This window comes from Cetorhinus maximus, chromosome 12, assembly GCF_964194155.1.
Source record: "Cetorhinus maximus chromosome 12, sCetMax3.hap1.1, whole genome shotgun sequence".
Lineage (NCBI taxonomy): Eukaryota > Metazoa > Chordata > Chondrichthyes > Lamniformes > Cetorhinidae > Cetorhinus > Cetorhinus maximus.
This window is the reverse complement of record NC_135890.1, coordinates 23,246,325-23,265,839: the sequence shown is the minus strand read 5'-3', so window position 1 is coordinate 23,265,839 and position 19,515 is coordinate 23,246,325. Positions and strand designations below refer to the sequence as shown.

The 19,515-nt window shown below is 48.9% G+C and overlaps 1 protein-coding gene across 1 annotated transcript in view; it reads right to left on the bottom strand.

The window, feature by feature from the left end:
- The window catches only part of kcp (kielin cysteine rich BMP regulator), a 129,591-nt gene that overhangs the window by 92,824 nt on the left and 17,252 nt on the right, over positions 1–19,515 (bottom strand). Inside the window, exons 3-8 of the mRNA XM_078552899.1 lie at positions 16,802–16,874; positions 13,848–14,098; positions 8,063–8,246; positions 6,548–6,687; positions 5,323–6,238; positions 2,993–4,379 (exon numbers count right to left, since the gene is read on the bottom strand). Of these exons, the coding sequence (XP_078409025.1) occupies positions 2,993–4,379; positions 5,323–6,238; positions 6,548–6,687; positions 8,063–8,246; positions 13,848–14,098; positions 16,802–16,874 (2,951 nt within the window). The remainder of the gene's footprint in view (positions 1–2,992; positions 4,380–5,322; positions 6,239–6,547; positions 6,688–8,062; positions 8,247–13,847; positions 14,099–16,801; positions 16,875–19,515) is intronic.

The window sequence follows — 19,515 nt, the reverse complement described above, 5'->3', positions numbered from 1 at the left end:
GTATCCTGGGTTTTTAAAACTATCAACACTGGGTAGAGATTCCGCACAGATGCACTGGGTTTTACAGTGCAAAAGGTCAGAGTACAAATACAAACAATCTTTTACATTAGTTTAAAAAATATCAAGTTTGAGATAACCCCACACGCAAAACTGTCCCTGTCCCCCAGGGTGAATGAATCACAATTGGGAGTTATTAATTAATGTGTGCTTGCAGGACTTCAAGAAAGGTTTCAAAAATTAACCTGGTTCTTTTGGGTGCAACGACATTAATAGGAATGTTTAAAAAACTTTTGAATTGAACTTAAAAAAAAAGCCAATTCTACCCTAATATAACTACCAAATGTTTTTTTTAAGTCCTTGTCCGTAATTTAAAATCGGATTACTCACAGATGGCGAATTGACAGATTCAAAATGTTTACTTTTTGTGATAAACCTATTTTCTCTATTACTCACGTTGTCACTCTTAAACATGTGGAGGAATATTTATGAAGCAAGATTTTATTTTGAGAAAAATTACATTTTAAAACACTGCCCCCATTGTGCTGGTTCATGGCAGAAAGAATAAAAAAGAAACATATTATCTAGATGTTGAGAGATTGCAGGGCTCTGAGGTTCAGAGGGATCTGGGTGTCCTAGTGCATGAATCGCAAAAGGTTAGTATGGAGATACAGCAAATAATTAGGAAAGCTAATATAACATTATCATTTATTGTGAGCGGAATTGAATACAAAAGTAGGGGAGGTTATACTTCAGTTGTACAGGGCATTGGTGAGACCACTTCTGGAGTATTGTGTACAGTACTGGCCTCCTTATTTAAGGAAGGATGTAAATACATTAGAACCAGTTCAGAGAAGGTTTACCAAACTAATACATGGAATGGGCAGGTCATCCTATGAGGAAAGATTAGACAGGCTAGGCTTGTATCTGCTGGAGTTTAGAAGAGTAAGAGGCAACTTGATTGATGCATATTAGGTCCTGAGGGGTCCTGACAGGGTGGATATGGAGAGGATGCTTCCTCTTGTGGGAGAATCTAGAACTAGGGGTCACTGTTTAAAAATAAGTGGTCACCCATTTAAGACAGAGATGAGAAGAAATATTTTCTCTCAGAGGGTAATGGAGACGGAGTCTTTGGAACTCCCTTCCTCAAAAGGCAGTAGAAGCAGAGTCTTTGAACATTTTCAAAACAGAGGTAAATAGATTCTTGATAAACAAAGGGCAAAGGGTTACTGGGGGTAGGCAGGAGGTTACAATCAGATCAGCCATGATCTTATTGAATAGAGGAGCAGGCTCGGAGGGCTGAGTGGCCTACTCCTGCTCCTAATTCGTATGTTCGTGTGTATGGCAGGTTTTATATTTGGCGATATACAAATTAGTTTGAACTCTGATGAAACATCTTTGACCTGAAATGTTGAGCTGAATTTTCTAGACATAGGGGAGAATTTTTAGCTCGGCGGGCGCGCGACCGACCTGACTGAGCATAAAATGGCGCACGATGATGTCAGGCGAGCATCCTGATGTCATCGCGCACTCGCGCGATATTTCGGTCAGCCAGAGTCGGCAGCGCACCCGCTGACAATGAAAAGGTCTATTAAGGCCATTAAAGGGTTAATTGGGAGAAATTTTTCTATTTTAGGAAACTCTTATCCACGGATGGGGTGAGGTTATCAGGTTATCAGCAGCAAATAAAATTAAAATCAAAATTTAAAAATTTAATTAATAACATGTCCCAGCTCATGGGACAGAGTCACATGAGGGGACATGTTTTATAACATTTTAAAAATCTTTATTTTTTATTTCAAAAAATGTTCATCTCCCTGAGGCAGCTGTCTGCCTCGGGGAGCTTTTCCACCACGCACTCATGTGCATGCGAAGTTCGTGCTTACCCTCCTCCACACCTCCGCCCCCACCCCCACCTCCCTGGGGCACAGCCAGCGATGAGTGCTGCCGCTCGCATTTCACTCTGGGTGGGCATTAATTGGCCTGCCAGCATGAAATTGCGGTCCAGCCCCGATCACAGGCAGCTTCCTGACCGCCGAGGGAAAAATCCTCCTCATGGTATATTTTTGGCCGTTGGAACCAATTACTGGTCTGTAACCCAGCTATCAGAGGGTCACACACTCTGGGTCAATTTTTCAGAAGGTGACCAATTAGCAGTCTGCCTCCAGGTTCGCTGTCCTATTTGGAACAGTAGGCGGGTTGAAGGGAAGGGAGGACCAACCAGCATGTCTGCAGCCTTCACAGTGGCTGGAGTGTCAGTGAGTGCTGCGGGGGTGAAAACCTCAAGGAGGAAAGAGCAAAATGGCTGTGAAGAAAACAAGGCTGAGCGAATGTCTGCAGCCCAAGCACGCTCTGTGAGGGCAGTGTCCGGAAGTTGCCCTTGCCATGGAGAGCCACTCCCAGCGGATGCCCTCAGGACTGCTATTTGCACCATTGTGCTGTCGGGTCAGGCCTTATTTTCATGCTGCTCTGACCTCCCGCTGTGCAGCTGCCTCCTCTGACTAGCCGAGGTTCTGACATAGCCTGGGGCCCGTGCGTTCTTTCAAAATCCACTGCCCTTGGAAAATTACTGCTAATTGCCCATTTAACAAGCTTAATTGGCTTCCCACCGCTGCTGTGTAGGTTGTCATCATGGCACAGAAGCCCCCTCCTGGAAAAGTGGGAGTTACCAGGAGCACGTCAGGGGAGCGGCATTATGCATTTCTTCCCTGATTTTGCTCATTGCCCCTCCTCCGAGGGCCTGGTAAAATTCCCCCATTAACTTGGGTTCTCTCTACATAAACGCTGCCAAAACCTGCTGAGTATTCCTAGCATTTTCTGTTTTTATTTCAGATTTCCAGAATCCATAGTATTTTGTTTCTGTAATAGTGAAAGTAGTGTCTCCTCAGGTCAGGGAGTCAGTGATGGGATATCCTGGAACCAGGAGTCACACACAAAATCAACACCAAAATCAACCATCAATAAAGAACCAATAGGAATTCAGCTGTATGCATACCTGAGGTCAGGGGTCACAGGAAGCCAAAGATCGTTGTCTTTCACTGAGGTGATGCTGGGGATATATCCTCTGTCAAATGGGTGATGGGAGGCCCACTTCTGCTCAATATGCCGGATAACAGTGACGGTTTCTTGTACATCGATGGTCATCCAGTTCTGAACAAGCCACCAGTCTGGGAGAGGGGTTACTGGAGGGCAGATACGTTTAATGTTGAGGAGCAGCTCAGGACTTGCCATGTACAACTGCTGCTGGATGAAGAAGTAGAATCTCATGTGATGGGGGCCTCTGAAGAAGTAATTACAGTTGTCCTTGTCATAGCCATCCTCATCAAAACCAAACACATCAAACCCATTCTTATCCAAGCCAAACTTATTGTATCCGTAAGTGTTATAGCCTTTGTCGAAGAGGGACTCGATGACCTCCACCTCAATGTAAGGCAGGTAGGACTCATCTTTCCTCATACCAAATGGCGTGACTTGTGAACGATTAAATCCATACCGATTGTATCCGGAAATGTCAAACCCTTCAATGTCAAAACCATCCCGATTGAAATGGTCTCTACCATAACCATATGGATCCCAACCGGATTGGTCGAAGCCATTGCGATCATAACCGTGCTGGTCATACCCATGCACATCATACATTCCTCGTTGGTTGGGTTGTGCAGTTTGATCAAGACCTTCCCTGTCGTAGCCCGCTCCGTGGTGAAGAGGGGGATTGGGGGTCGTATAGTTGCAGGGAGCACCAAGTGTGACTGGGACATACGTTGTGCAGAGCTGCTGCTGAGACAACAGCATGTCATCCGGGGCAATGTCGAATGGTTTCATCTTCACAAACCGGAGTTCAGGAGGGTAACGGGGCAAGCCATTGGGACTGCGGTCTTGCCAGTGAGTCCAAAGCTTGTCTACAAATGCATAATGAGAGAGAAAGATTGGATCGTAAGGACTGAAAGGAGAGGCCATGTGACCTCCAACCCAAAGATGGAAAAGCCCCGAGATGGCCTCCATCTGAATGGAGAACTGGCTAAAGTCTTCTTCTGCCAATATCAGCTGGATGTTGATCGCATCGGGCAGAGTGATGGAAGAGTTGAACTGCCGACGGAGGCAAGGCACCCACTCACTGTCCTGCTGGAAAGGGTGATAGGCGACGCACTCCGTCTCTGAGTCTCCATTTGGCCCAAAGAAGTTTGCCTGCCATGCCATGGAGCTCTCCATCGAACCTGCGTCAATGGTCCATTCGAAGTACGGGATGCTGATGTCACACGATACCTTCTGCAGCTCCCGTTCCACCATGCGGAGAAAGTAACGGTGCCAGGGGAGGAAGGTAAACTGCCCATTGGCCTGTGGCGCGTACTCTGCTCTCAATCTGGCAAACTCCTCCCAGGTACCTGTCAAGTCACGGCAAGGCATTAAGAACTTACATTTCCATAGCACCTTTCACCACCTCAAGAGTGTCTCAGAGTTCTTTATGGCTAATAAAGTGCAGCCACTGTTGTAATGTGGGAAGTGCAGCTACCAATTTGCGCACTGCAAGATCCCACATAAAGCAATGAGATTAATAATTTGGATCATGTTTTAGAGGTTTTGGTTGAAGGAAAATGAGCAGTTCAAGTAATCAATGAAGGCCCTATCAGCATTCTTTAACTCTGGCAATAAGTGCAACTTGGGGTTTATGGGGCCTTTAGTTTTAATAGAGGGCTTACGTTACTACTATGAAGGCTGGGGTACCACACCTTTATAGCATTCAGCCAGGGAATGCATTGACTAGTTTGGTGGATAGGGGATATTTGCCTCCTTTCAGAAGAGGAGAGGCTGCCTGTCGGTGAACCTGTCTCTCCCACACCCCAACAGTTGGTCATGACATAACAATGGGCCAGGATCTGTTTTCATGATGTCTGTTGAGAGATATGTATTGGCCAGGAAGCCATGAAGAACATCCTGCTCTTTTTCCAAATAGTGCCATGGAGCTTTAATGTCCACCTGAAAGAGCGGACAGGGCCTCAGTTTAATGTTTCACCCAAAACGTGGCAGCATAAATTTACACTTGGATATTTGCACGCACATGCACATGGCGGCAGTTGGGGGGCGGGGGGGGCAGGTGGGGGCAATTGGTAGATAAGTACAGATCAGACTCAGTTATATCGCCTCTTTCATGAAAAAACACTGCTGCTGCCACTCACAAGCATGCACATCCCCTCAGATGCACACACACACTTGCACAGCCTCACATTCACACGTATGCACTCTCACACGATCATATGTGCATGGAAGCTCGTGTCCTCACACACGTGTGCTCCCTTACACTGACATGAAACAGAGATGAGGCCATACCCTGTTTTTGGTAGAGATCCCGTATTGCCGCCTGATAAACCTTCATCTCGCTGGCCATCATGTCCCGGATTTCCTTGCGTTGACTGACGTGCCGACAGTTGCACTCAATCACGCCGGTGTAGCTGCACAGACAGATCTCGCAGCCATATTCAAAGGACTCTCCAAAACTATAGGAACGACCTTGGAAGGTGCAGCCACAGCTCTGACCACAGGAAACGTCCTCACACCTTTGGCCTGGTCTGAAGCTGACCACTTCTCTCCTCAGGTCAGCTCTGTTGATGGCCTGGCAGTGAGAGGATGGCAGGTATTCACAATGATAGACATAGGCTGCAAAAAAGCCAAGATAGTTGAACCCCTCACGATTGACCCCAACACAGTCAAACTGGGCGCGGTTGTAACCCTCAGCATCGAATCCAGTCGTGTCAAACTCTCCTCTGGAGTCATGCTCCCCTCGCTTGTTATATCCAGTGAGGTTAAACCCAGTGTCCCTGTGAAAGCCATCCCGGTCGTACCCTTGTTTGTCGAACCCGTACTTATCAAACTCTCGTCCATCACTCAGGCCACTGAAGACCTGTCCATTTGGCCCAAACAATGCAGGTCCAGAGCGCACAGGGTTAAACGCCACCACCTGCCTAGCAGTCCGATCCAGACCGGACATGTTGTATCCATAGCGATCGTAGCCTTCGTGGTCATAGCCAATCAGAAAGTTAGTCAGCTTTGGTTGGCGGAAGCAGCAAGCTCCGATTTCACATCGCCTCATGCATTCCTCATGCGTTTTAAAGTTATTGTTGTTCCCGCCACAGCCGCTGTAATCAAACTCTTCACACAGGCCTGAGAGGCTGTTGTAAAACCAACGCCTTGTAGGAATGCTGTGCCCACCATTACAACCACCTTTAACCCTGGGCAGTGAGCAGACCTGCAGAGTAAACAGAAGTAGGGTTAAAGGTCATCCATCAAACACACATTAATAATAATCTGTACCGACAGCCAATGTATCAATATATGTGGACTTGACGATCAGTGTCAAATCTCCCCGCTCCCTGAAAGGGCCAACCCCCTTTCCCCTGCGAGTTAGGGGACTAAAGGAATGGGCTTTGATGGACTCAATGTCCGTGTCCAATGCTCTCTGTGGATCAGTTCCCTTGTCAGGCTGTGTGATTACTGTTTTATACAATGATGATGAACACAATCTATCTTTTCCATGAACTGCTCAGGGTGTCACTACCTGGATCATGGGCTCCTCACATAGACGTCCTGTGGATGTCGCGGGGCAGTTGCATGTAAATCCTGAAGGTTGTTGACCAGAGTCAGAGATGAGAACATGGCAGAGACCTCCATTTTTGCAGGGGTTGGTAACACAGGGATCTGGGAACAAATCACATTGTTCAGAGAGTGAAAGACAGTATAAGAGCAACATTGGTAACACTGTCTGTCGGGGCATAAGAAAAATACATAACTACAGGTTCACCAACAGGAGGGCTCCTCTCCCCTCTCACCAGTGAGGGAACCACAGATTACTGTCTCTCCTGAAAGTCATCACCTCTGACAGTGCAGCACTCCCTTAGTTTTGCCCCTCCAACAATGCAGCACCCCCTCAGTACTGCCCCTCCGACAATGCAGCACTCCCTCAGTACTGCCCCTCCGACAATGCAGCACTCCCTCAGTACTGCCCCTCCGACAATGCAGCACTCCCTCAGTACTGCCCCTGCGACAATGCAGCACTCCCTCAGTACTGCCCCTGCGACAATGCAGCACTCCCTCAGTACTGCCCCTCCGACAATGCAGCATTCCCTCAGTACTGCCCCTCCGACAATGCAGCACTCCCTCAGTACCCCCCACCCCCCGCCACCGACAATGCAGCACTCCCTTAGTGCTGCCCCTCCAACAATGCAGCACTCCCTCAGTGCTGCACTGGGACTGTAAGCCTGGATTATGCTCTCAAGTCTCTGGAGTGGGACTTGAATCCACAAGTTTTGACACAGGACTGTGTGTGCTACCACTGAGCCAAGGCTGACAGATATAGTTTTACTGGTTTTATATTTAGAGGGATAGAATTGAAAGGTAGACAAATTATTGCTAAACTTGTACCAAACTTTAGTTAGACCACATTTGGAATAGTGTGCGTGATTCTGGTCACCCTACAGTACGGAACGTTTAGGGGCATTGGAGAAGTTGCAAAAACATGTACAAGGATGAGGTTATACACATAAGAAAAGGATGAACAGGCTGGGTCTCTTATCTCTTGAAAGGAAAAGGCTGATGGCTCACCTAATAAAGATCTTTAAAATTGTGAAAGGCTTTGACTGAGTAGACACAAAGTGCTTCCACTTGTGGGGGAGTGCAAAATCAGAGGCCATGAATATAAGATAGTCACCAAGAAATCCAATTGGGAATTCAGAAGAAACTACTTTACCCAGAGAGTGATGAGAATGTGGAAATCTCCATCACAGGGAGTGGTCAAGATGAACAATATCGATGCATTTAAGGGGAATTTAGATAAGCATATGAGGCGGAAGGGAATAGAGGGTTACGCTAATAGAATTAGATGAGGAAGGATGGGAAGAGGCTCAGACCTTAAACGCTGGAATGGACAGCTTGTGCCTAGTGGCCTGTTTCAGTGACGTATGCTCTATAATCGATTTTTACTGCACTCTTGCCTGGAACATCATTTATTAGAAGACAACTTGTGTTCAAAGTATTTGGCTCTTCTTTTTTCCTCATCCCAGTGCGTAGTACTCACCCTGACAGAGGGCTCTGTCACCCCGCTTTGAGCAATGTACCTCACCATTGGTGCAGGCACAGCTACTGCACGGGTCCTGGTCCCACGACTGTCCCTCCTCATACTCCCTCCCCTGCCAAGAGCACATGGGCTTTCTGCATTCACATGTCTCCAGGTGCTTGACTCGCTCCAGTAGTTCAGAGTTCTAAACAAGGAAGAAAGGCAGACCGTCAGAAACACAACAATAACAATAACCAGGGCAAGTGTGGCTTCCCCCTACAGTGTGGGGCATGATCCCAGGAGCTGTGGCCTCTCCCTGGGATACAGGTTATGAACCCAAGAGCAATCGCCTATCTTGCTCTGCACTCATCTCAAAATCTGATCCCAGTTGCTGAATGCCACCCAGATAGAGGACAGAGCTTACAGTGCAGTAACAGTAGAAAGAAGCAAAGAGACACTGGGAAATTTATAATACCTAGAGAACCCAACCTTCACATTCAACTCAGTTCCCAGCCAGGGTCACCAGTGAAAGGTCAGGGGTCAGAAGCCAGAATCCTGGTTGACTTTCATCTTCTTCAACCAACATCTGTCCCCATTGCCTAAGATCCCAACATCTGTCTTCTCTGCATAAGAAAGACTCACAATTAAGAGTGCAGGAGGGCATGCCAGGAGCAGCACCAGGCATACCTAAAAATGAGCTGTCAACCTGGTTTAGCTACAACACAGGACTACTTGCATGCCAAACAGCATAAGCAGCATGTGACAGACAGAGCTTAGCGATTCCACAACAAATAGATCAGATCTAAGCTCTGCAGTCCTGCCACATCCAGTCGTGAATGGTGGTGGCCAATTAAACAACTCAGTGGGGGAGGCTCCACAAATATCCCCATCCTCAATGATGGAGGAGCCCAGCACATCAGTGCAAAAGAAAAGGCTGAAGCATTTGCAACAATCTTCAGCCAGAAGTGCCGAGTGGATGATCCATCTTGGTCTCCTCAGAGGAGGTCCCCAGCAGCACAGATGCCAGTCTTCAGCCAATTCGATTCACTCCATGTGAAATCAAGAAATGGCTGAAGGCACTGGATAGTGCAAAGGCTATGGGCCCTGACAATATTCCGGCAATAGTACTGAAGACTGGCACTCCAGAGCTTGCCACGCACCCAGCCAAGCTTCCAGTACAGCTACTGGCATCAACACGGTAATGTGAAAAATTGCCCAGGTATGTCCTGTACACAAAAAGCAGGACAAATCTAACCTGGTCAGTTACCGCCCCATCAATCTACTCTCCATGATCAGTAAAGTGAAGGAAAGGGTCATCAACAGTGCTCTCAAATGGGACTTGCTTAGCAATAACCTGCTCACTGACGCTCAGCTTAGGTTCCGCCAGGGCTACTCAGCTACTGACCTCATTACCGCCTTGGTTCAAACATGAACAAAAGAGATGAACTCTAGAGATGAGATGAGAGTGACTGCCCTTGGCATCAAGGCAGCATTTGGTCCGAGTGTGGCATCAAGACGTCCTAGTAATACTGGAGTCAATGGGAATCGGGGAAAAACTCCCTGCTGGTTGGAGTCATATCTAGCAGAAAGGAAGATGGTTGTGGTTGTTGGAGGTCAGTCATCTCAGCTCCAGGACATCATGACAGGAGTTCATCAGGGTCCTAGGCCCAACCATCTTCAGCTACTTCATCAATGACCTTCCTTTCATCATAAGGTTAGAAGTGGGGATGTTCGCTGATGATTGCACAGTTTTCAGCAGCATTCGCGACTCCTCAGGTTCTGAAGCAGTCCATGTCCAAATGCAGCAAGACCTGGAACATATCGAGACTTGGGCTGACAAGTGGTAAGTAACCTTTGTGCCACACAAGTGCCAGGCAATGACCATCTCCAACAAGAGAGGATCTAACTGTCGCCCCTTGCATTCAATGACATGACCATCACTGAATCCCCCACTACCAACACCCTGAGGGTTACCATTGACCAGAGACTGAACTGGTCTAGCCATAAAAATACAGTGGGTACAAGAGCAGGTCAGAGGCTAGGAATCCTGTGGCGATTAACTTGCCTCCTGACTCTCCAAAGCCTGCCCAACATCTGCAAGGCACCAGTCAGGAGTGTGATGGAGTACTCCCCATGCCTGAATGAGTGCAGCTCCCACAATACTCAAGAAGCTTGGCACTGTCCAGGACAAAACAGCTCACTTGATTGGCACAACATCACAAACATTCACACCCTCCACCACTGGCACACAGTGGCACCAGCGTGTATCATCTACAAGATGCAATGCGGGTATTCACCAAGACTTTTAGACAGCAACTTCCAAGCCCATGACCTCTACCATCTAAAAGGACAAGGGCAGCAGACACATGGAGGGGAACTTACAGGTGGTGACGTTCCCAAGTCACTCACCATCCTGACTTGGAAATATATTGCCGTTCTTTCACTGTCGCTGGGTCAAAATCCTGGAACTCCATCCATAACAGCACTGTGGGTGTACCTATATCACATGGATTTCAGTGGTTCAAGAAGGCAGCTCACCATCACCTTCCATAAGGGCAATTAGGGATGGGCAATAAATGCTGGCCTAGCTAGTGACTGCCACAATCCATGATTGAACAAAAAAACATATACAGGCCATTAGGCCCAAACAGTCCCTGTTAGCATTTAGAAGTTCTGTATCCCAGTGAGAGTAGGTGCCTGTGGAACTGTACCCCAGTGAGAGTCGGTGCCTGTGGAACTACACACCAGTGAGAGTCACTGTCTGGGGAACTGTACCCCAGTGAGAGTCAGTGTCCATGGAACTGTACCCCAGTGAGTCGGTGCCTGTGGAACTGTACCAGTGGGAGTCAGTGTTTGTGGAACTGTACCCCATTGAGAGTCACTGTCTGGGAAACTGTACCCCAGTGAGAGTCAGTGTCCATGGAACTGTACCCCAATGAGAGTGAGTGTCCATGGAACTGTACCCCAATGAGAGTGAGTGTCCATGGAACTGTACCCCAGTGAGAGTCAGTGTCCATGGAACTGTACCCCAGTGAGAGTTGGTGCTTGTGGAACTGTACCCCAGTGAGAGAGTCAGTGCCTGTGGAACTTTATCCCAGTGAGAGAGTCAGTGTCTGGGGAACTGTACCCCAGTGAAAGTCAGTGCCTGTGGAACTGTACCCCAGTGAGAGTCAGTGCCTGTGGAACTGGACCCCAGTGAGAGTCAGTGCCTGTGGAACTGGACCCCAGTGAGAGTCAGTGCCTGTGGAACTGGACCCCAGTGAGAGTCAGTGCCTGTGGAACTGTACCCCAGTGAGAGTCAGTGCCTGTGGAACTGTACCCCAGTAAGAGTCGGTGCCTGTGGAACTGTACCCCAGTAAGAGTCGGTGCCTGTGGAACTGGACCCCAGTGAGAGTCAGTGCCTGTGGAACTGGACCCCAGTGAGAGTCAGTTCCTGTGGAACTGGACCCCAGTGAGAGTCAGGTCCTGTGGAACTGGACCCCAGTGAGAGTCAGGTCCTGTGGAACTGGACCCCAGTGAGAGTCGGTGCCAGTGAAACTGGACCCCAGTGAGAGTCAGTGTTTGTGGAGCTGTACCCCAGTGAGAATCAGTGCCTGTGGAACTGTACCCCAGTGGGTCGGTGTTTGTGGAACTGTATCCCAGTGAGAGTGCAGGGACTAAATTCGGGTGGGGTATTACGATGAGTGGTTAACCTCTGTCAGTTGACTGCAATGCAAGAAACATGCGAACTTCACGCTGCCTGATGTTTTATATGATTTCAGTGTCTAGCACTAACTGCCCTGTTGAGTGGCTGAATACCTGAATGTTGGGCCCACACTGAGTAGCTAGTACCAGTTAAATCTGGCCTGCACCTCTTAAAAGAGAGGTGCACTGTGGATGCAGTCGACACTGCAAGTCTTTGTGAGCTGACTCGCAGCTAGGAAAGAGAGGAATGGCACAACATGGGAGAGAATGGACTGCAAGGTTTCCCAATGCTGAACTAGAGGCCTTGGAGTAAGAGTTGCAAAGGAGGAGAGCTGTCTTATATCTAGAGAGGCTGGTGGCACTCCAGACACAGGCTCAGAAGGCAGTGGGAGCACATAACCATGGAGGTTAATGCCAGGAGTCGAGTCCTAAGGACATCGATGGGGAACCTTAAGAAGTTCAATGACCTCACAGGCCAAGATCAGTGAATGCACCTTTAAATACTGTATCACACCAACTGCACCAATAGTCACTGCTCAATTCATCACACCCCCATCACTCACCTGCCAACATTCTCTCTCAGTTGGGGCTCATTCCTCATATTCAAATATTACACCGCAGCCTCACATACTTAAAACTGTTGTAAACCTCACACCCACATCTCACAACTTGCACACACTGCCAACTATTCAACCATGACAACTATATCATCCATCCACATTGCACCATACTCACTGCCACACTTCCCTTCCTCCTGCACAAGCGGGGACAGAAGGAGCTCACCACAGGGGGACAGGAGCTTCTGCCTATCCTGGCCTCTGGTAGTGAAGGTGGTGCTGATCATTATTAGGATGCCCATTGCTGAGGGCATTGCCAGTGGCAGTGCTGAAACCAAGGATGACAATATCCTCATACCTAGCTATCCTTCTCAAATCCCCCATCCACACTCTCTTCTGACCTACAAGCTGCTGATGGTGTAAGCGTGCATCTCTTACTTTCCCTCTCATCTTTTACCACAGTCTTACCCTTATGTCTTTCACCTTTCAGATCCCCAGGCAGTGCAGAAACAGCAAGAAGAGAATGATGATGAAGACACAGAAGATTTCACACTTCCAGCCATTAGCTTAGCTATTGACACTGCATCTCCACTCGATCACCGCAGCACAGACCCGCTGGGATGCAAAGGCTACAGCCGAAGCCATCCTGTGCAGAGGTCCCCTTCCACAATGGTGGCCTGACAGCTGTGGCCATGTGCCATTTTTAATTTTACTCCAAGACTGCAGAGGGTGCCCTCATTTTAAGGCACCCTCATAGTCCCCTACCTGCCTCAGCAGCGCCCACCTCTCCAAGCAGGGCTGCCGACTGGACATCACTGCAAGCCTCTCATTGTTCCTCCAGCATCCCTGGTCAGCCCATCATCCCTAATTTGACAGGCTCCCAGAGGCGGCTTCTTAGTTGGCCACCTCTGGGAAAATTGCAAGTGGATTCCTGCCCACGGCCATTTCTGACCCAGAATGGAGGCTATGGTGGAGGGCACGACCCATCCAAGAAAATTCAGCCAGTTAACCCCATTTCTATCTCCACAGATGCTGCCAGACTTGCTGAGTATTTCCAGCATGTGCAGTATTTTTGTTCTCGTGTAGAGAGCATAAACAGTTATAGGATCGAAGGATAGTGAGAAGAAATCAACCAGCAACTCTCCTGGAAGGAGTTGATAATCCTTATAAATAGTGTTGCTGAGGTGAGCCTTCCTTCTGCTGAACACGTGTCCAGTTGTGTGAATTTAAGAGAGAGGTGTTAGCTCGAGCCAGAGCTTCAAAATGGAAACACTGGCATCAAATTAGCATTGTACTCTGATCAGCATCATGACTGGCCTGCTCTGCGAATTCCATGCAGCTGTTCACTGTGCCCGTACTAATGCCTTCACAAAATGACGTTTGGTGTAACTCAACAGACAAGTGTCCGCTCATGCATGCTGAGGATGCCATTTTGGACACCAAACAACATCCAGGGCATCTAAGCGGCAGGGGCGACTGCTCTGGATTGCACACCATTAGTGTCTGTGAAACTGCACCTCAGTGGGAATCTGGGTTGGGATTTCTCAGTCTCAGCTTTCACCTACCTGAGCTTTGAGCATGTCCAGCATTGTGCTGAGTGAGGTCACCATCTCCTCCAGCCTTTCCAAACGTTGCCCTGGGCTTCTGGATGGTAGATTGTGGCTCAGCAGGGAATCCTCAGCATCACTCTGCTGTTGCTGGTAGTGGCTGTCAGACAAGGGCAATGGACGTGGGGAGACATCCTCACTGAATTGAAGTCCCTCATCCAAATCGGAATATCGCTCCTCAGCCAAGGAATACGGCAAAGGTAGGGAACCTGGGAAAGGGACAGCAAATTGCCTTCATTCTGATGGATAAAAATTCAATTAACAAATTGAACAGCACATATCACCCCAGCTTGTAGGATGGTTCAGCAGGATAAGGGTCACTCACTGTGTAACTGTAAAGAGTCACTGTTTATTCAAGGTAAGGGTCACTCACTGTGTAACTAAAGAGTCACTGTTTATTCAGGGTAAGGGTCACTCACTGTGTAACTGTAAAGAGTCACTGTTTATTCAGGGTAAGGGTCACTCACTGTGTAACTAAAAGAGTCACTGTTTATTCAGGGTAAGGGTCACTCACTGTGTAACTGTAAAGAGTCACTGTTTATTCAGGGTAAGGGTCACTCACTGTGCAACTGTAAAGAGTCACTGTTTATTCAGGGTAAGGGTCACTCACTGTGTAACTGTAAAGAGTCACTGTTTATTCAGGGTAAGGGTCACTCACTGTTTATTCAGGGTAAGGGTCACCCACTGCGTAACTGTACAGAGTCACTGTTTATTCAGCAGGGTAAGGGTCACTCACTGTGTAACTGTACAGAGTCACTGTTTATTCAGCAGGATAAGGATCACTCACTGTGTAACTGTAGAGTCACTGTTTATTCAGTGTAAGGGTCACTCACTGTGTAACTGTACAGAGTCACTGTTTATTCAGGGTAAGGGTCACTCGCTGTGTAACTGTATAGAGTCACACAGTGAGTGACCCTCATCCTGAATAAACAGTGACTCTACACAGTTACACAGTGAGTGACCCTCACCCTGAATAAACAGTAACTGTATAGAGTCACTGTTTATTTAGGGTAAGGGTCACTCATTGTAACTGTATCGAGTCATTGTTTATTCAGAGTAAGGATCAGTCACTGTGTAACTGTAGAGTCGCTGTTTATTCAGGGTAAGGGTCACTCATTGTAACTGTATCGAGTCATTGTTTATTCAGAGTAAGGATCAGTCACTGTGTAACTGTATAGAGTCACTGTTTATTTAGGGTAAGGGTCACTCATTGTAACTGTATCGAGTCATTGTTTATTCAGGGTAAGGATCAGTCACTGTGTAACTGTAGAGTCGCTGTTTATTCAGGGTAAGGGTCACTCATTGTAACTGTCATTATTCAGGCTCAGAATCACACACCAATTGTACAGAGCAGCTGCTTATTCAGCAGGATGTATCTGGAGTATTAATTCTAGCACGTGCTTGTACAGTATGTTGTACTCACTGTCGGTTATAAAACAGTGCCACACCTATCTGCAGGCCCAGCACACTCAGTGGGGCCCCCAGGAGTGCCTGGAATTCCTCTCTAACCAAGAAAATGCAGGCTGTGTGACTGGTCTCCATACATTCCCCATGTTGGGTGGTCTGATGCATATCTTACGTTGCAATTAACAGAAACCAGGGTAGAAGATTTCAAAAGATTGTTCTCCCCATCAAGAGGATTGCTTACATCAGCCACTCGTGCAGTATCAGACTGACAGAATTCCTCTGTCTCTAACCTTCTCTCTACCTGTGCTGGCAGTGTGACGGGACAATGTAGAGGGAGCTTTATTCTGTCTCCAACCCATGCTGTACCTGTCCTAGGAGTGTGCCGGAACAGTGGCCTGGGGAATGACCTTACTCTGCATTTCAGTTCATGGGCAGATAGAAAATTGAATGCAAGTAAAAATTGGAGAAAGCATATTTTCCATTGCCCACACCCAAAGCCCCAATGAAAGGAGGGTTTAGGTCACACCATGTTAGATTCAGTGTTCTAGGTCCAGCTGTGTCTCTTGTAACAGGCTGCATATGGCCCTTAATCGAGTAGAGAATTTCATAACTCACACCAATTCCTATAATATTTTATAATGTCTGCCTTGGGGTAGATGTGGTATAGTGGTAATGTCAATGGATTTGTAATCAGAGGCCCAGGCTAATGTTCTGGGAACAACGGTTCAGACCCCCACCATGGCATCTGGTGGAATTTAAATTCAATTAATAAAATCTGGAATTGAAAAGCTAGCCCCAGTAATGGTGACCATGAAACTATTGTCGATTATTGTAAAACCCACCTCGTTCACTAATGTCCCTTAAGGAAATCTACCATCCTTACTTGATCTGGCTCACATGTGACTCAGACCTAGAGCAATGTGGTTGACTCTTAACTGCCCTCTGAAACGGTGTGGCAAACCACTCAGTTCAAGGGCAATTATGGATGGGCAACAAATGCTGGCCTTGCCAGGGATGTCCATAAACCATGAAAGAATAAAAAAGTCTAAGACAGCCGAACTCTGATCACAGAACATTTATCATTCTGTGGTGTGTTTATTGTAATTGCGAGTTCCAGACTGCAGATCTCCTCCCGCACGCGCTCTCCCCCTCCCCTCCTCCCGCGCGCGCTCTCCCCCTCCCCTCCTCCCGCGCGCGCTCTCCCCCTCCCCTCCTCCCGTGCGCGCTCTCCCCCTCCCTTCCTCCCGCGTGCGCTCTCCCCCTCCCCTCCTCCCGCGCGCGCTCTCCCCCTCCCTTCCTCCTGTGCACGCTCTCCCCCTCCCTTCCTCCTGCGCACGCTCTCCCCCTCCCCTCCTCCCGCGCACGCTCTCCCCTTCCCCTCCTCCCGCACGCGCTCCCCCTCCTCGCATCACATGCTTTCACCCCGTCCTTCTCTTTCCATATGACCCACTGTACCCCAGCACCTGAGCCACATGTGTGTAAGGGACAAACAGTCTTCTCCTCACCTGGTAGATTGTCACAATGCCATGGGCGGCGAAGGAATCCACTGGGGGAGATTTCTGCTGTCTGCCAGTAACCCTAAAGTGAAAAGAGATTCTTAGTCTGGCAGTAATCCTGGATTGAAGTGAGAGTTAGAATTCAAATGCTTTATTGAGTTAGCATTGACTGCGTTTTCTGGGACAGAGTTCCACTCATCTACCACCCTTTGCCTAAAGAAATGATCTCTAACTTCTCTTGGGATAGCTTGGCTCTGATTTTAAGTTAAGGTTATGTCCCCTTGTCTGAGACTCTTAACCAGTGGAAAAACTCTTCTTCCATTTACCTGATCAATTTCTTTCAAAATCCTAAAAACCTCAATTAAATCACCCTTTGATATTCCAGAGAAACTAAGACTAGTTTATGTAAACTATCCTGGTAATCTAACCCTAGATGCCCTGGTAATATTCTGACGAATCTATGCTGCATTCCTTCCAAGGTCAATATGTCCTGTCTAAACTGTGGTGTCCTGAACTATAAACAGTACTCCCAATGTGGTCTAACCTGGACTTTGAAAAATTGTAGCAAAGTTTCCTCTCCTATATATTCTAGCCCACTGGTTATAAAGGCTGACATTCCATTAGCCTTTTCATTTATTTTGTGCAGCTGACTGTGACATTTTAGTGACCCGTGTACATGAATCTCTAAATCTCTTTATCTCTCTGCACCGGTACTGCTCCTAGCTTTTCAATATGAGAATTACTCAGGTCTATCCTTTGGTGCAAAATGCACTGACCTTACACTGACCAACTTTGAAATACATCTGCTACAGTTTTGCTTACTTACTTAATCCATTGATGTTTCTTTGTAATTTTATGCACCCGTCCACAGTACTAACAATGCTATCAATTCTTGTGTTACTGGTGAGATTGGCTGGATGGCTGACAATTGTGTGAACTGAGTCATAGTGACTAGATCCTTGTGGGAAATCACGAGTCACTTCATCATTTTAGCTAACAGTGGAACCTTATTGAATCCGAAAGTCCCAATAAACTGCATCCATAGACACTCCTCTGTCTACTATTTCAATACAGGAAGACAAGGACACACCCAATGACGGTCAATCTATAATTACAGATATTAATGACTTGGTGAGCCCCTGACACAGACACGTGGAACAGGAAGGACGCAATTTGATCTGTGCACTGTGCTGGGAGTAGTGAGAAGCCCCAGGACTGTCCCCATGGTGAGGGAAAAAAAGAGGTAGGATTCTGCCCTGACTACTGCCCAGGGACATCCACTGAGAAACGTATGCAGAACATCGGGTGCCATGTGATCACGCACAGCTCTGATTCTCTCTCAATCGATAGGCCAATGATATTCACTTCATAAGATATGACTGCAAGCACCAGGGTGAGAAGTGCCTGTGGAACCTGGGCCCTAAAAGCCATCAATACTAGTGGAGATAGGGCAACATGGGAGAGAGCCAGCAACTTTGGCGGGTCGGGGGCTGGGGGAACCCGCAGCTTCAGGGGAGGGGGGAAAGAGAGCCCGCGGCTTCAGGGAAAGGGGGGAAAGAGAGCCCGCAGCTTCAGGGGAGGGGGGAAAGAGAGCCCGCAGCTTCAGGGGAGGGGGGGGAAAGAGAGCCCGCAGCTTCAGGGGAGGGGGGGGAAAGAGAGCCCGCAGCTTCAGGGGAGTGGGGGGGGAAAGAGAGCCCGCAGCTTCAGGGGAGGGGGGAAAGAGAGCCCGCAGCTTCAGGGGAGGGGGGAAAGAGAGCCCGCGGCTTCAGGGGAGGGGGGGGAAAGAGAGCCCGCAGCTTCAGGGGAGGGGGGAAAGAGAGCCCGCAGCTTCAGGGGAGGGGGGAAAGAGAGCCCGCAGCTTCAGGGGAGGGGGGAAAGAGAGCCCGCAGCTTCAGGGGAGGGGGGGGAAAGAGAGCCCGCAGCTTCAGGGGAGGGGGGAAAGAGAGCCCGCAGCTTCAGGGGAGGGGGGAAAGAGAGCCCGCAGCTTCAGGGGAGGGGGGAAAGAGAGCCCGCAGCTTCAGGGGAGGGGGGAAAGAGAGCCCGCAGCTTCAGGGGAGGGGGGAAAGAGAGCCCGCAGCTTCAGGGGAGGGGGGAAAGAGAGCCCGCAGCTTCAGGGGAGGGGGGAAAGAGAGCCCGCAGTTTCAGGGGAGGGGGGAAAGAGAGCCCGCAGCTTCAGGGGAGGGGGGAAAGAGAGCCCGCAGCTTCAGGGGAGGGGGGAAAGAGAGCCCGCAGCTTCAGGGGAGGGGGGGAAAGAGAGCCCGCAGCTTCAGGGGAGGGGGGAAAGAGAGCCCGCAGCTTCAGGGGAGGGGGGAAAGAGAGCCCGCGGCTTCAGGGGAGGGGGGAAAGAGAGCCCGCGGCTTCAGGGGAGGGGGGAAAGAGAGCCCGCAGCTTCAGGGGAGGGGGGAAAGAGAGCCCGCAGCTTCAGGGGAGGGGGGAAAGAGAGCCCGCAGTTTCAGGGGAGTGGGGGGGGAAAGAGAGCCTGTGGCTTCAGGGGAGGGGGGAAAGAGAGCCCGCGGCTTCAGGGGAGTGGGGGGGGGGGGGGGGGGGAAAGAGAGCCTGCGGCTTCAGGGGAGGTGGGGGGAAAAGAGAGCCCGCAGCTTCAGGGGAGGTGGGGGAAAAGAGAGCTCGCAGCTTCAGGGAAAGTGGGGGGAAAGAGAGTCAGCAGATGGAATCTAACTGATTTATGCCATCAGTTTCCTCGCTGAATGGGGATGTTGTCCCCA